At 53.0% G+C, this 16,920-nt stretch overlaps 1 protein-coding gene across 7 annotated transcripts in view; it reads right to left on the minus strand.

Annotated features, from left to right (window-relative positions):
- The window catches only part of TNPO2 (transportin 2), a 25,533-nt gene extending 14,444 nt beyond the window's left edge, over positions 1-11,089 (minus strand). For 2 of the 7 annotated variants that reach the window (XM_055371644.2, XM_031003931.3), the window contains exons 1-9: positions 9,590-9,824; positions 7,992-8,103; positions 6,370-6,445; positions 6,137-6,286; positions 2,734-2,840; positions 2,513-2,646; positions 2,351-2,432; positions 2,155-2,277; positions 1,930-2,048 (exon numbers count right to left, since the gene is read on the minus strand). In XM_055371644.2, the coding sequence (XP_055227619.2) occupies positions 1,930-2,048; positions 2,155-2,277; positions 2,351-2,432; positions 2,513-2,646; positions 2,734-2,840; positions 6,137-6,286; positions 6,370-6,445; positions 7,992-8,090 (890 nt within the window). In that variant the 5' untranslated portion in view covers positions 8,091-8,103; positions 9,590-9,824. Of the gene's footprint in view, positions 1-1,929; positions 2,049-2,154; positions 2,278-2,350; positions 2,433-2,512; positions 2,647-2,733; positions 2,841-6,136; positions 6,287-6,369; positions 6,446-7,991; positions 9,180-9,246; positions 9,487-9,589; positions 9,835-10,358; positions 10,476-10,878 lie in introns of those variants that run through there. The other 5 variants (XM_063701046.1, XM_031003932.3, XM_031003934.3 and 2 more) reach the window with 5 other exon arrangements.
- Between the last annotated feature and the right edge of the window lie 5,831 nt (positions 11,090-16,920).

Genomic DNA, 16,920 nt, shown 5'->3' on the forward strand with positions numbered 1-16,920 from the left:
ACCCGTCTCTACTAAAAATAAAAAAAATTGGCCTGGCATGGTGGCTCACGCCTGTAATCCCAGCACTTTGGTAGGCTGAGACGGGCAGATCACAAGGTAAGGAGGTCAAGACCATCCTGGCTAACACAGCGAAACCACATCTCTACTAAAAATACAAAAAATCAGCTGGGCTTGGTGGCGCTCGCCTGTAGTCCCAGCTACTCGGGAGGCTGAGGCAGGAGAATCGCTTGAACCTGGGAGGCGGAGGTTGCAGTGAGTGCAGATGGCGCCACTGCACTCCAGCCTGGGTGACAGAGCGAGACTTCATCTCCAAATAAATAAATAAATAAAAAGAAAAATTAAAATTAAAAAAAAATTAGCCCAGCGTGGTGGCATGCATCTGTAATCCCAGCTACTTGGGAGGCTGAGGCAGGAGAATCACTTGAACCTGGGAGGTGGAGGTTGCAGTGAGCCAAGATCCTGCCACTGCACTCCAGCCTGGGCGACAGAGTGAGACTCTGTATCTCAAATAAATAAATAAATAAATAAAATAAGGCCAGGCGTGGTGGTTCACGACTGTAATCCCAGCACTTTGGGAGGCTGAGGCAGGTGGATCACGAGCTCAGGAGTTCGACACCAGCCTAACCAACATGGTGAAACCCTGTCTCTACTAAAAATACAAAAATTAGCTGAGCATGGTGGCAGGCACCTGTAATCCCAGCTACTCAGGAAGCTGAGGCAAGAGAATCGCTTGAACCCGAGGGGCGGAGGTTGCAGTGAGCCGAGATTGTGCCACTGCACTCCAGCCTGGGCAGCAGAGTCAGACTCCGTCTCAAAAACAAAAATTTAAAAATAATAATAATAATAATGATCTGGGGGCTGGGTACAGTGGCTCGCACCTGTAATCTCAACACTTTAGGAGACCAAGACAGGAGGACTGCTTGAGGCCAGGGATTCGAGACCAGCCAGAGCAACTTAGCAAGACCTCATCTCTACTAAAACTTAGAAAAGATTAGCTAGGTGTGGTGGGATGTGCCTGTAATCCCAGCTACTTGGGAGGCTGAGGTAGGAGGATTGCTTCAGCTGGGAGGTCAAGGCTGCAGTGAGCCATGATTATGACACTCCACTCCAGCCTGGATGACAGAGCAAAACCTTGTCTCAAAATAAAAAGGAAAAAAATGATTTGGAGAGAGGCAAGCAATCCAAGTTTGTCAAGGAGGGTCAGTTTTAGGACTTTTGTTGGAAACACTGGTTGAAAATTTCTTTACTCTGAAGTTCCTAAGCTGGAAGGGCACAGAAGGCTACAGCACTACCCAGAGGGAAGGTTGTGCCTAAGAATGAAGCCAACACAAGGGAAGCAGATCTGAGACCACACAGATGCCTTTCACATCCTTTGAGCTCCTGGATACAGCCATACCCCTGAAGCCTTTGTTGATTTTTCATTTTTTTTTTTTTTTTTTGAGACGGAGTCTTGCTCTGTCACCCAGGCTGGAGTGCAGTGGCGCGACCTTGGCTCACTGCAACCTCAGCCTCCCGGGTTCAAGCAATTCTCCTGCCTCACCCTCCCGAGCAGCTGGGACTACAAGTGCCCGCCACCACGCCCAGCTATTTTTTTATATTTTTAGTAGAAATGGGGTTTCACCGTGTTAGCCAGGCTGGTCTCGATCTCCTGACCTTGTGATCTGCCCGCCTCGGCCTCCCAAAGTGCTAGGATTACAGGTGTCAGCCATCACACGTTGCCATTGATTTTTCATTTCTTTCCACCTATCAGTTACCTAATTTTGAAGTCTTCAAAAAGTGGCATTCTTACCACTTACACATAAATATATACTGAATGTAAACTGACAAGGATGTGGACTGAGAGAAGCACAGCAGGTGACCAGAAGGGAAGGCAGAGGCATAGCAAGGGGTCGAAGCTGGGGTAGGACAGTGGACAGTAGCAGCACTCACTGGACCAGATGGGAGGCCAGGACTTCCTTGCAGATGGGCTGCTCGGCCAGCGTCAGCCAGAACTCACAGGCCTCAAGGGCAACGTTCTCATCATGGTCCTGGGTCCTCTGCAGCATGTACTGTGGTAGGGGGGAGAAGCTGAGGCCTGGCCGGCTGGGGGTGGCTCCCTGACCCCTGCCACCGGCCCCCTGCCTGCCCGCCTGGGCTGGCCTCGACCATGCACACCTGGATGATGCTGTGCATGTGGGGGATGAGCCTGTCGATCCGCACTTCCAGAAGCATCACCAGGGCACGGCACACATTCTTCCGCACCTCGGGGTCATCATCCACGGCCAGGGCAAATAGGTGCTGCAGGGAGGAACAGGGTCAGCTGTAGGGGCCCTCAGTCCTCGCCCTGCCCACCCCCAGCCCAGCAGCCCACCTCGATGAAGGTGTCAATATTGTCCATCAGCGCCTGGGCCCGGTCCATGATGAACTGGTTCACGCAGGCGATGGCGTGGGACCTGGCGGGGAGCAGACACGTGGGTCACCCTGACCCTGCCCACTCCAGGCTCCCTGGAAGCCCCCAGGGAGCTGCACCCACCGGATCTTGGGACTGCAGTGCTTGAAGAACTGCAGGAACTTGGGGATCATGATGTTGAGGGGCCTGTTGAGGGCGTCACTGTCCAGAAGCTCTGATGAGTCTTCACAGATCTTCTGCAGGGCTCCAAAGGCTCCCTGAGTGCAGAGGGGCAGAGAGACAAAGGTGGGTGGTGGTCCCCGCCCCCCAGTACCCGCTCTGGCCATCCATGGCTTCTCGCTTACCTCACAAGTGTTGTAATCCTCTGAGTTAAGCAGGTTGCAGAGCTGGGGCAGCAGCTCGGGCCACATCTGCAGCTCGCCCTTGGAAGCGATGGTGGTGATGAGAATGCCTGGGGCGGCCGGGAAAGGATGCTGCCTGAGGCTGGGCGGGGGCTGCCCAGCACCTCCCCCTCCCACTGGACACCCCCAGTGCTGCCTTTCTGTTCCCTAGCCCATGTACGCCCTCCACATCCCCCCTCCTTTTTTTTTTTTTTTAAGAGATAGAGTTAGCTCTGTTGCCCAGGCTGGACTGCTGTGGCACAATCAATAGTCCACAGCAGCCTCAAACTCCTGGCCTCAGGCCATCTTCCCACCTCAGCCTCCTAAGTAGCTGGGACTGCAGGCACATGCCACCACGCCCAACTAATTTTTAAAATTGTTTGTAAAGATGGGATCTCACTATGTTGCCCAGGCTGGCCTAAAACTCCTGGCCTCAAGCAATCCTCCTGCCTCGGCCTCCAAAAGCACTGAGATTACAGGCGTGAGCCACCGCTCCTGGCCTTGACATAGGTAGAAGGGTACTCCTTGACTCAGTAAGCACCCTGAGCCTTACTGTGAGTCAACTCTGTTCCAGGCCCTGAGGCACAGCACAGAGCAAAACACAAAATCCTCACCCTTGGGAGCTGGAAGCAAGCTATGAAGTAAAGATAAATTAGCAAAAAAAACTGGGAGGGGCCGTGCATGGGTGGCTCATGCCTGTAATCCCAGCACTTTGGGGGACTGAGGTGGGTGGATCACTTGAGGTCAGGAGTTTGAAACCAGCCTGGCCAACATGGTGAAACCCCATCTCTACTAAAAATACAAAAATTAGCTGGGTGTGGTGGGGGGCACCAGTAATCCCAGCTACTCGGGAGGCCGAGGCAGGAGAATCACTTGAACCTGGGAGGCAGAGGTTGCAGTGAGCAGAGATCACGCCACAGCACTCCAGCCTGGGATGGAGCAAGACTCCATTTCAAAAACAAACAAAACAAAAACAAACAACTGTGAGGGGCCACATGCCAAGGACTAAGGGGGGAAATACAGCAGAAAAGATGGTGAGAAAGGGCTGTAGGTGAAGGTAGCAACTTTAAATTGGGTGGCCAGAGCAGGCCTCGTTGAGGTGACATCTTGATATCTGAGCCAAGACCTGAAGGAGGTGAAGGAGGCGAGGGAGGAATCATCCAGGTTTCTGGGGAAAGGGCATCTGAGGCAGGGAACTCTATGGTGCAAAGGCCTGGCGTAAGGACAGGCATGATGAGAGAGGGAAAGGAGGTAAGGGCAGGAAGGTGGCAGGGATGCTTGTACTGCCTATTAGATATCCAGGAGTTACATACAGCAGGCATCTGAGGTGCCAGGACAGTGCACATATCTGGTGACAGAGCTGGATATGGGTTCTGTTAAGTGCAGAGATGGTATTTGCTGCCATGAGATGGCAGTGTTTCCCAAGGGTGGAAACTCAATGAGAGAAAGGTGCTCCCTGCAATGGGTAGGTACACAGTGAGGACTGTGGAACCTTAGCCACACCCCCTCATTCTGTGTGCCTCAGTGCTTCCAGCCCACAGAAGAGATAAAGGAAACCAGCCTCCTAACTAAGGTTATCAGTAGGTTTCTTTTTCTCTTTTTCTCTCTTTTTTTTTTTTTTTGAGATGGAGTCTCACTCTGTAGTCCAGGCTGGAGTGCAGTGGCGCAATCTTGGCTCACTGCAACCTCCACCTCCCAAGTTCAGGTAATTCCCCTGCCTCAGCCTCTGAAGCAGCTGGGATTACAGGCGCCCGCTGCCACACTCAGCAAATTTTTGTATTTTTAGTAGAGATAGAGTTTCACCATGTTGGCCAGGCTGGTCTCGAACTCCTGACCTCAGGTGATCCACCTGCCTCAGCCTCCCAAGGTGCTGGGATTAGAGGCGTGAGCCACGGTGCTCAGCCTGGATCAGTAAGTTTCAATGACTTAGCAAAGAGCCTGGCACATAGAATGAGCTCAGGAGGTCCACATCCTACTACTGGCCTGGGAGGGGGTTTTTGCAGGACTAAAAGTTACTTTTTATTTTTGAGATGGAATCTCAGTCTGTTGCCCAGGATAGAGTACAGTGGCATTATCTTGGCTTACTGCAACCTCTGCCTCCCGGGCTCAAGCAATTCTCCTGCCTCAGCCTCTCGAGTATCTGGGATTACAGGTGCCCACCAGCTGTAATTCCCAACTAATTTTTTGTATTTTCAGTAGAAACGGAATTTCACCATGTAGGCCAGGCTAGTCTCCAACTCCTGATCTCAAGTGATCCGCCTGCCTTGGCCTCCCAAAGTGCTAGGACTATAGGCGTGAGTTACCGCACCCAGCCAAAAGTCATTTTTTTTTTTGTTTTTATTTCATTTAGTTTTTTTTGAGACAGAGTCTTGCTCTGTTGCCCAGGCTGGAGTGTAGTGCCGCAATCTCGGCTCACTGCAACCTCTGCCTCCTGGGTTCAAGCAATTCTCCTGCCTCAGCCTCCTGAGTAGCTGGGATTATAGATGTTCACCACCACGCCCAGCTAATTTTTTTTTTTTTTTTTGAGATGGAGTCTCGTTGTATTGCCAGGCTGGAGTGCAGTGGTGCCATCTCGCCTCACTGTAACCTCCAACTCCTGGGTTCAAGTGATTCTCCTGCCTCAGCCTCCCGAGTAGCTGGGACCACAGGCGAGTGCCACCACGCCCAGCTAATTTTTTGTATTTTTAGTAGAGATAGGGTTTCACCACATTGGCCAGGATGGTCTCGATTTCCTGACCTTGTGATCAGCCCACCTCAGCCTCCCAAAATGCTGGGATTACAGGTGTGAGCCACCATGCCTGGCCAGCTAAGTTTTTTGTATTTTAAGTAGAGACGGGGTTTCACCATGTTGGCCAGGCTGGTATTGAACTCAACCTCTGGTGATTTGCCTACCCTGACCTCCCAAAGTTGCTGGGATTACAGGCGTGAGCCAATTCTTAGTCATCTTTCTGTAACTTCCTCAGGCCACCTTCCAAAGTCAGAAAAGGCTCTGCTGAAAACCTAATTCCGTTGCACCTGAAACATGAATACCTGCATTATTTTAACTGCTATACCCTTAGCACTCAGCCCAAGGCCGAACACAAAATTCTAGATGTTGCATGACTGTCTCAGAGGCAAGAAGGACTGTTTCAGGAGGGAGTGGTTCCAGAGCGTGGCCCTGCACTGCCTCAGCTGTTTCTGACTTCTGCTGCTTACCCAGACAGGTCCCTTAATAGCTCAGCGCCTCAGCTTCCTCATCTATCAAATGGCAATAGTAATAGTACTACCATAGAGGGTGCCGGAGCATTCCATGAAGCACTACACTTAACATGCTGAGAAGTGAGAGTTCAGTGTGTCCTCAGAGGTCAACCCCCGCTGCCCCTCTCACCAATGGTGGCTCGGATGAGCGAGGAGGCATCGCCAATGTTGTTGAGACACTCCTGTTTGATGAAGTCTGCCACAGGGGGTGGGAAGCTCTGATAGTGTGCCTTCACGTTGTTCTTGAGGATGAGGCCACTGAGAGAGCGTGTTGGCTCATCTGGGAGGAGGAAGGCTGAGGTTCAGGGGCCCACGGGGGAGAAAGCAGGGTCCCGATCGCATGGAAGGGAGCAGAGGGCGTACCTTCTGACTTGAGTCTGGTCAGGACGAAAATCAGGTAGTTGTTGAAGTCAGGAAACTGATTGAGTTGTTTGAGTTTCTGCCAGGCTGTTAAGGGACTTGGAAGACAGAGGCCTTTCCCCAGCCAGGTCCCCTCACTACGTACCTGACACTATCTCTGACCACTGGGACCAGGCTGCCAGCTCCTGGGGGATCCCACTCCCTAATAAGCCCACAATGACACAGAGCACCTCAGACACGTCAAATTCATATAAGGGGCTGGGCGCGGTGGCTCACGCCTGTAATCCCAGCACTTTTTGGGAGGTCAAGCCGGGTGGATCACAAGGTCAGGAGTTCGAGACTAGCCTGGCCAGCATGGTGAAACCCCATCTCTACTAAACATACAAAAAAATTAACCGGGCATGTGTGCGTGCCTCTATTCCCAACTACTTGGGAGGCTAACTCAGGAGAATTGCTTGAACCCAGCAGGTGAAGTTTGCAGTGAGCCGAGATTGCGCCTCTGCACTCCAGTCTGGTCAACAGAGCAAGACTCCATCTCAAAAAACAAAAAAAAAAATCATACAAGGAGTTGGGTGGAAATGTCTGAGTTTCCCATCCACTCCTGAAGACCCAGCCAGAGCAGGAGAGGGAAGGAGAATCCCACTCCTCTTAAAGTGGCAGCTACTAGTCAGCGATCCCCACTAACAGGCCATGAAGACTTTTTTTTTTTTTTTTTTTAAAGAGGGAATCCAAATTTTGGGGTGAGTCATGCTCACGGTTTAAATATTTATTTATTTATTTTCAGACAGAGTCTCACTCTGTCACTTAGGCTGGAGTGCAGTGGCACGATCTCGGCTCACTGCAACCTCCGCCTCCCAGGTTCAAGCGATTCTCCTGCCTCAGCCTCCCGATTAGCTGAGATTACAGGCTTCTGCCACCACACCTGGCTTAATTTTTGTATTTTTAGTAGAGACAGGGTTTCTCCATGTTGGCCAGGCTGGTCTCAAAACTCCTGACCTCAGGTGATCCGTCCGCCTCGGCCTCCCAAAGTGCTGGGATTGCAGGCGTGAACCACCGCGCCCGGCCTATATATCTTTTCTTTGAGACAGGGTCTGGCTCTGTCGCCCAGGATGGTTGGAGTACAGTGGCACAATCTCAGCTCACCACAACCTCTACCTCCTGGGCTCTAGCCATCCTCCCACCTCATCCTCCCAAGTAGCTGGGACTACATGTGCATGCCACCACACCCAGCTATTTTTTGTATTTTTTGTAGAGATGGGGTCTCCCTATATTGCCCAGGCTGGTCTCAAACTCCTGGGCCCAAGCGATCTACCTGCTTCGGCCTACCAAAGTGCTCCGATTACAGGCATGAGCCACCCCGTTGGGCCAGGGCCTACTTTAATAGTTAATGGAGTAGATGCTAGCGTTCGATGAACATTAGGAATTTTCATCATTTTCTAAAACAATCCCCGCAGCTCTGGAAATGGGACCCAGGAATTGTAATCCTTCTCTGTCCAGGGCAGATCCTCCGCACAGCAGAAAAAATCTGGGGACTAGGGGAGTCAGTCCCTCTCTTTCTCTCTCTGGCCTTTGGAAACTGCACACATCTACCCGGTTCCCCCAGCCCCGGAAGGAAGGAAGGATACATCCTGCACGATGCGCTGAGTGGCTGTGTTGGGCGACTGTGAGTCTTTGAGCAGCTGCAGGACCTGCTGGAGGCCCTGCTCGTCTGGCTGCCAGTCCATGGCGCAAGGCAAGCTGCGGAGGTAGGGGCCGGGGTCAGCGCTGGGTCTCTGGGGCTCCGTGTGAGACCCAGGTGGAGCCCCTGAGGCCGCGGTGGCCGCATGACGACGGGAACGCCCTCGGCGGACAGGCGGAGGCCTCCGATCCACGCCCGCCCAAGTGCGGGGTCCCCGCCAGCTGCGCCATCCTCGGCCGCGCAGTCGCGGGCTCGGGAGTGCGGGAGGGGGGATGTGGAAACGGGCCACAGGCGGCGGCGGCGGGGCCCGGCGGATCCTCATGGGACCCAGCGAAGAGCCCTCGTCCCAGGGTGGCCCATGCCGCCGACCCCGGCTCCGAGCCCGAAGGCTTCCACCTCCCTCGCAGCGGCTGGGCGAGGGCCCAGCCGCCTCCACATCCAGGGGCCCCGCCCCAGACCGTGATAGCGCCCCGGCCCCCGTGGTCTCTTCCGTGCAGGCACAGTCCCTGAAGAGTCCCCTTCCCCCGACACTCGGCCCTTAACCTCTGCCAGATCCCAGAGGCCTCCTGCCCTAGTCCAATTTCTGAGCTTCCCCAGATGCGCCGTCCCAAGACGATCGTCCTGATCTCTCCTGTCCCCTGTTCCTGCCCTTCAAGCTCAGTGGATGCCAGATATCCCCCTCTGTGGCCTAGCCAAATTCTAAGGATTCCCCTTAATCAGGCCCAAAGCAGTCCCCAGGTAGGTCTCTGCTGCCTCTTCGAATGAGAGCCAGCCAAGCCCGGCCAACCCACTATAGGAGCCCCCTGGACCGATCCCAGTCGCCTTCCCCAATCAGGTCTGGCCAAGCCTCTCCCTGAAATTCCCTCCGACCCTGTCAGCAGTAACCCCTGCTGACGGATCTCTGTTGCCTCTCCCAGTCAAGTTCGGCCGAGCCCCCCACCACCTCGTGTCAGTAACCCCCTGGTCCGATCCTTGCAGCCTCCCCCAGTTCGGCCTGGGTAAACACCCCCAGGGGCATTCCCCTCAACGGATCCCAGCAACGCCTCGAAGTCAGATCCAAGAAAACCCTCTAGGCCGAAGTCTGACGCCCCTCCCTGTCAGGACCCAACGAGCTCCCCTCCCCCCACCCCGCTCAACTTTTCAGTGCGGCCTCCCCCAATCAGACCCAACCAAGCCCCACCGAAACAGGCCCCTACACACACCCGATCCTCGCGACGTCCCCCAATCAGGCCCCAAGCAGTCCCCAGACGCTTCCCCCAATTAGATCCCCTCCAGCCCGACCCCAGCAGTCCCACTGGCCCTCTTCTTGAGGAGCCCCGACATGGCCTGGCTCCGAGGCCCCACCCCCTAAGCTCTGCTCGGTTCCCCCCTCCCCCGCCCGGCCCGTTCTAGCTGCCAGGAGGATCGGGCCCAACCGGCTTCCCGGCCTTTCCCGGTCGGGCGCGGCCCCGACGCCCGGGCCGCGCGCGGCGCAGGCCCGGTGCCCGGCGGGGGTCGACGCAAGCCGGGGCCACGAGGGTCGGGCTCTGAGTGAGGCCCACTTACCCGGCCCCGGGCAGCAGCGGCGGCAACTCGCGCTGCGGCTTCTCCAGAGACTCGCGCGGAAGGAGGGAGCCAAAGAGAGAGAATTTTAAAAAAAAAAAAAGAAAGAAAGAAAGAAAGAAAAAAAAAAGAAAAACGCGGCCGTAGGTGAGCCGCCGCGGCTCCCGTACTCCGTTCAAACTGGTCCCGCCGAGCCAATCGGAAGGTTCAACCTTCACACGTGCCCTGGCACTTGGGAAAACCGGGCTGAGACAAGGCCCGGTCACGTGACCAAAGAGTTGCCGTTTATTTGGCCTCTCTAGCCAGCCGGTCCTCCCAGTGTCTCGTTTTCCCAGCATCTTACACTGACCTGACCGCAAGCTCTTTAGCTGGAGCCAGGAGTTTGGTAGCGCGTGGGGACTTTGTGTGTGATGGATCCAGGAACCCCTCGGCCAGAGCCAGCACCCTCCTTGTCACCTTCCTCCACTAAAAATTGAAATGTGCCTCCCTTCCCCCATCCAGAGGTACTTGGGAGGAGTACGCTGTGTGTGCGCAAGGAAAGAGCTGAGCGTGCTCTTTATACCCCAGAGACAAAGGAAAGAAAGCAGGACAAAGTAAGTGCCTGAGACAAGCCGGGTTCCTACAGAAGCCTCTGCCACTTTTTGCATTATTTTCCAGTACTGTTTGATAGTTTTTACAAGGAGATGAAAAAGCCACAAGGATATAAATTTTTGAATAAAACGAAATGAACTAATAAAATAAACTTTGAACCACGCCTAATCCCTTTCCCTACCTGAAGTTGAATGAGGTCGAACAGCGCAGGAAATTCTGGCAAGGGCAGGGTCATGAAGAAAGAAATCTTCTTGATCCTTGCGACGTCTGAAGACAGTAGGGCACCGTTTTTCCTTCTCTTGAGAGAGGAGCAGATGGTAAAAAGCTGGAGACCCTGTAGCGTCTTGGTTTTCCCTCCCTGCCCTGCCGATAACAAAGTGGGAGACCTCCTGCCACTTGAAGCCTCAGTTTCCCCACTTGTCAAATGGGTATAAGAGCAGTTCGCGCGATTAGAGATCATCCAAGTTAAGCATGACCTGGCCAGCTCTAAATTGTTCCTTAAAAACGTGGCTTTACCCTCCAAGGCTCAAGGCTGTTCTTTTACTGTATTCAGCCCCTCCCTAAGCCGATATTTAAGGAATTCACCAGCTCTGATCCCAAAGAACAACCCACCCTGCCCTGAGGAACTTTTTGACCCTCGAGAGAGGCAGAGGTCAATTTTTGCCCCTGCCTGAAGGACGGGAACAGCTATCTCAACCCACTTGCCGTAGGCAAAGTCAGTCCCGACTCCGTTCATTCATGAAAATCAAGTCCCGGGCCTCCAAGGTTAGGGAAGTGTCGGCAGGCGCCTAACTCCACTCGGAGAATCGCGGAAGACACCCTAAAGGAGCAGTTGGGATTCCGAGGTAGCCAGTTCCGCTGGACTGAAACCTGGGCTGAGAAACACGTGCAGAAAGCCGCCACCAAGGCATGCGTAAAGGCCTCCCTCTCCCCCACCCTCCGATAAGCCCTGGAACTACAAATCCCGTCCTGCCATGCGCCAGGGTCGCCGCGCTTTGGGGTTTTGGCTGAGACTCAAATTGGCAGGAGGGTCTCTAGACCAACCGAGGTGCATGGGGAGCAGAAGAGTGAGACTGGGGAGCTGGGGCTGGATTTGGGGGTTCCTGGGGCGAGTGTGAACTATAAGAGCTTTCTGGTCAAATTTGGGGGCTGCCCCAGATAAAGATCAGATGAGGAGCGAGTTTGGGATGCAGGAGACAATTTGTTAAGGTTCACCCCCTTCATATAATATGGCATATTTTCAGCGGCCCTCCGCAAGCCTTGGGGCAGAACAAAGTAGCCCCTGCTGCATGTGTGGTCCACATTGTTGGCCCTTGTGTGGTCACGGAATTTTTTCTTCCTCTCCAGCTGGTGAATTTGAGTGTTGAATCAGGACAAGGTTTTGGGTTTTTGTTTTTTTGTTGTTTTTGTTTTTCTGTTTCTTTTTGTTTGTTTTGTTTTGTTTTGTTTTTGAGACGGAGTCTCGCTCTGTTACAAGGCTGAAGTGCAGTGGCGCGATCTCAGCTCATTGTAACCTCCGCCTCCCGGGTTCAAGCGATTCTCCTGCCTCAGCCTCCCGAGTAGCTGGGATTACAGGCATGCGACACCACGCCCGGCTAATTTTTTTTAATAGAGATGGGGTTTCACAATGTTGACCAGGATGGTCTTGATTTCTTGACCTCATGATCTGCCTGCCTTGGCCTCCCAAAGTGTTGGGATTACAGGCGTGAGCCACCGCGCCTGGCTTTTTTTGTTTTTTTGTTTTTTGAGATGGTGTCTTGCTCGCATTATCCCGGCTGAAGTGCGATGGCTCAGTCTCGGCTCACTGCAACCTCCGCCCCCGGGTTCAAGCGATTCTCCTGCCTCAGCCTTCCGAGTAGCTGGAATTACAGGCGCCTGCCACAACGCCAGGCTAATTTTTTGCATTTTTAATAGAGATGGGGTTTTGCCATGTTGGCCAGGCTGGTCTTGAACTCCTGACCTCAGGTGATCCACCTGCCTCGACCTCCCAAAGTGCTGGGATTACTGTGCCCGGCCCAGTTTTCCTATTTCTTTCTTTCTTTTTTTTTTCTTTTTTTTTTTTTTTTTTTTTGAGACACTGTCTTGCCCTGTCGCCCAGGCTGGAGTGCAATGGTGGGATCTCAGCTCATTGCAACCTCCGCCTCCGGGATTTAAGCTATTCTGCCTCAGCCTCCCGAGTACCTGGGACTACAGGCACCCGCCACCACGCCCAGCTAATTTTTGTATTTTTAGTAGAAACAGGGTTTCACCGTATTGGCCAGGCTGATCTTGAACTCCTGACCTTGTGATCTGCCCGCCTTGGCCTCCCAAAAAGTGCTGGGATTACAGGCGTGAGCCACCGTGCCTGGCCTTTTTTCCTTTTTTTTTTTTTTTTTTTATTTTGAGATGGAGTTTTGCTCTTGTTGCCCAGGCTGGAGTGCAATGGTGCAATTTTGGCTCACCACAACCTCTGCCTCCCGGGTTCAAGTGATTCTCCTGCCTCAGCCTCGCGAGTAGCTGGGATTACAGGCGTGTGCTACCACGCCCTGCTAATTTTGTATTTTTAGTAGAGACCGGGTTTCTCCATGTTGGTCAGGCTGGTCTCAAATTCCCGACCTCAGGTGATCCACCTGCCTTGGCCTCCCCAAGTGCTGGTATTACAGGCGTGAGCCACCATGCCTGGCCTTTTTTCCTATTTCTTAAGCACCTACTGCATGTCAAGTGGTTTCCAAATGTTATCTCATTAATACCGGGTGTGGTGGCTCATGCCTGTAATCTCAGCACTTTGGGAGGCCGAGGGCAGATCACGAGGTCAGGAGATTGAGACCATCTTCTGGCTAACACAGTGAAACCCTGTCTCTACTAAAAATACAAAAGAAATTAGCCAGGAGTGGTGGCCTGCGCTTATAATCCCAGCTACTCAGGAGGCTGAGGCAGGAGAATCGCTTGAACACGGGAGGCGGAGGTTGCAGTGAGCCAAGATCACGCCACTTCACTCCAGCCTGGGCGACAGAGCGAGACTCTGTCTCAAAAAAAAAAAAAAAAAGGCCAAATGTTATCTCATGCAAATCTCACAACAGCCCTATGCCTGGCAAACTTACCCTAGTTCAATTAGAAGCTCTCTGTGCCAAAAGAAACTCACAGAATTGGTGTCCAACCAGCCGGGCGCGGTGGCTCACGTTCATGCCTGTAATCCCAGCATTTTGGGAGGCCGAGGCGGGCAGATCACAAGGTCAGGAGATCAAGACCATCCTGGCTAACACGGTGAAACCCCGTCTCTACTAAAAATACAAAAGAAAATAGCCAGGCGTGGTGGCGACCGCCTGTAGTCCCAGCTACTCGGAAGGCTGAGGCAGGAGAATGGCGTGAACCCAGGAGGCGCAGCTTGCAGTGAGCCAAGATCGCGCCACTGCACTCCAGCCTAGGCGACAGAGCGAGACTCTGTCTCAAAAAAAAAAAAAAGAATTGGTGTCCAACCGCGAATCTGAAATGTGAGACAAACGTGTTCTCAATTTACAGCAGCCTCCCTTCCCAAGCCTCTCATCACACTGTCCCCCGAGTTCAAAGGTCAGCACTTCAACTGACTTAACACAGTCCCCAAACGCAAGCCAACTTCTTCACCCTGGAAAGCACTAGCTGTTTTAAACAATGGCAGGGTTAGATTCTAAGAATATTGCCCTTCCTTTAGAACTTGACTCTAGAGATGCTTCTTTATTTTACCCCTATTTGATAGATGAAGAACCTGGAGTACAGAAAAGCTAAGTGACCTACCCAAGATCACACAGTCAACAGGCACTAGAATAGTTAGAAGCCAGGGCTGTGTGACTCACCAAAACCTGGATATGATTCTCCTCCCTCTTCAGACTTTTCTCAGGTCAGAGCAGGTAAGTACTGTAAAGGGATGTGCCTGGACTTTCAGCCTCTCCTCCCTCTTGACACTAGAATAGAGGCTGAGATGCTGCAGGGCGACCTACTTCCCAGGCTTCTGTTGCTTTTTAAAGATCCAGTCTCTGCTGGTGGCTTTGGGGGAGGAGGAGGTAGGGATGGCTCCATTAGCTTCCTGTGTTCCCTCCCCCTATACTCCATCCCCAAGGCCAAAGTCACACCTGGGCTAGCTTAGCATCCCCAAAGTAGGAGGGAGAGACCTTTCAGCCCATGTGCAAAGTAAAGCAGAAAAACCTTATTGTGTGTTAGCAGGAAGCGAAAGAGGAAAGGTATCCTATTCTTTTTTTTTTTTTTTTTAATTTTTTGAGATGGAGTCTCACTCTGTTGCCCAGGCTGGAGTGTAGTCACTGCAACCTCTGCCTCCCCGGTTCAAGCGATTCTCCTGCCTCAGCCTCCCAAGTAGCTGGGATTACAGGCGTGGGCCACCACCCCCAGCTAATTTTTGTATTTTTAGTAGATAGGGTTTCACCATGTTGGTCAGGCTGGTCTTGAACTCCTGACCTTGTGATCTGCCCGCCTTGGCCTCCCAAAGTGCTGAGATTATAGGCGTGAGCCACCACAACAGCTAGGCTGTTTGTTTTTTTTTTTTTTTTTTGAGACGGAATCTCACTTTGTTGCCCGGGCTGAAGTATAGTGGCACAGTCTTGGCTCACTGCAACCTTTGCCTTCTCAGATTCAGGACATTCTCCTGCCTCAGCCTCCCGAATAGCTGGTATTACAGGTGCGCGCCACCACGCCCGGCTAATTTTTTGTATTTTTAGTAGAGACAGGGTTGCACCACATTGGCCAGGCTGGTCTCGAACTCCTGGCCTCAAGTGATCCACCTGTGTCTCGACCTCCCCAGTCACTGGGATAACAGATGTGAGCCACCATTCTTGGCAGGGCAGGGTTTTTGTCTGTTTAGGTAGCTGACTTCACATAGCAGATGCTCATCATTTGTTACATTAGTCAGTGCTCCACCCCAACCTGCACAGATTGCATCTGGCAAAATCTGAGAGCCTGTGGTGTACCGGGGTGGGCCCACCTCAGCCCACCCCCAGGACCACAGCCCTGTGCCTTCCACCCTCTACTTGCTGAGGCCGTGTTTCTCTGAGTCTTGGTCCTCTTTTGATTGAAAGTGGAAGGAGGGGCCAGGCACAGTGGCTAATGCCAGTAATCCCTGAGGCCGCAGATCACTTGAGGTCAGGAAACCCCGGCTCTACCAAAAAGATAAAAATTAGCCAGGTGTGGTGGCACACTCATGTAGTCCCAGCTACTCGGGAAGCTGAGGCAGGAGAATTGCTTGAACCTGGGAGGCAGAGGTTGCAGTGAGCCCAGATCGCGCCATTGCACTCCAGCCTGGGGGCGGAGTGTGCCTCTGTCTCAAAAAAAAAAAAAGTGGAAGGAGGGGGCTGGGTGCAGTGGTTCACACCTGTAATCCTAGCACTTTGGGAGGCCAAGGCGGGAAGATGGTTTGAGCCCAGGAGTTCCCAACCAGCCTGAGCAACATGGTGAGACTTCGTCTCTACGAAAAATACAAAAAAAAAAATGAGCCGTGTCTGATGGCACATGCCTGTAGACCTCACCCAGGAGGCTGAGGTGGGAGGATCGCTTCAGCCCAGGAGGTTGAGGCTGCAGTGAGCTGTAATCTCACCACTGCACTCCAGCCTAGGCAACAGAGGGAGACTTTATCTCAAAAAAAAAAAAGAAAGAAAGTGGAAGAGGGCCCAGCCCTAAGCTGGGTAGCAGTGCCAAGGCTGCTCAGCTGCTGCCATTCCTGCCTGGGAAGACTGGGGTGAGCCTATAGCTGGGGGACCCCCCAACGTTGCTCCAGGTCCAGCAGGTTTGAGGAGTTGGGAGGCAAGGGCATCTTAAAACCTGTGTGGGTTTGGTGGAGAACAGGTGGAGCCAGGCAGCTTCTGGCTCCAACAGGTTGGGCAGTGGAGCCAGGAGGAGGGCATGGAAGGGCTAGGTCTGTGCCAATGATCATGTTCTGTAAGGTTGGACAGAGAACCCCCTCGCCCTCTTTCTCTTGAGGGTGTATGCGTACAGAAGAGACAGACTCCAGCCTCCCTGGAAGGGCTTCAAGTAGCTAGAGGACTGAGTGGCCTTTCCCCCAGCGGAGCACACAGCCCCATGGAATCCAGCTCTCAGCACTCCTCACCTCCTCTGCTGCCAAGATGCAGTCCCCTCCACTCCCCTCCTCAGTCTCCCAGGTTCTACCCTCAGCTCCCTTCAGTCTATTCCCCACAGGAGGCAGAGGGATCCCCTGAAGATATAAAACGTATGATGTTGCTACCTCAAATACCCCCCAAAGCCTTCTCCTCACTTAAGAATAAAATCCTGGGCACGACGCAGTGGCTCAGGCCTGTAATCCCAGCACTTTGGGAGGCCGAGGTGGATCACCTGAGGTCAGGAGTTCGAGACCAGCCTGGCCAACATGGTGAAACCCTGTCTCTACCAACAATACAAAAATCAGCCAGGCATGGTGGCAGGCACCTGTAATCCCAGCTACTCGGGAGGCTGAGGCAGGAGAATGGCTTGAACCCAGGTGGATGTTGCAGTGAGCTGAGATCGCGTCACTGCACTTCAGCCTGGGTGTCAGAGACAAGACTCTGTCTCAAAAAAAAAAAAAAAAAAAAGAATAAAATCCTGGGCCAGGAATGGCTCATACTGGTAATCCTAGCACTTTAGGAGGCCGAGGTGAGAGGGTTGCTTGAGCCTAGGAGTTGCAGACCAGCGTGGGCAACATAGGGAGACCCCGTCTCTATAAAAAAATTTAAAAACTAGCAGAGCATGGTGGTGTGAACCTGTGGTCCCTGCTACTTGCGGGGCTGAGG

Source organism: Gorilla gorilla, chromosome 20 (genome assembly GCF_029281585.2).
Source record: "Gorilla gorilla gorilla isolate KB3781 chromosome 20, NHGRI_mGorGor1-v2.1_pri, whole genome shotgun sequence".
Lineage (NCBI taxonomy): Eukaryota > Metazoa > Chordata > Mammalia > Primates > Hominidae > Gorilla > Gorilla gorilla.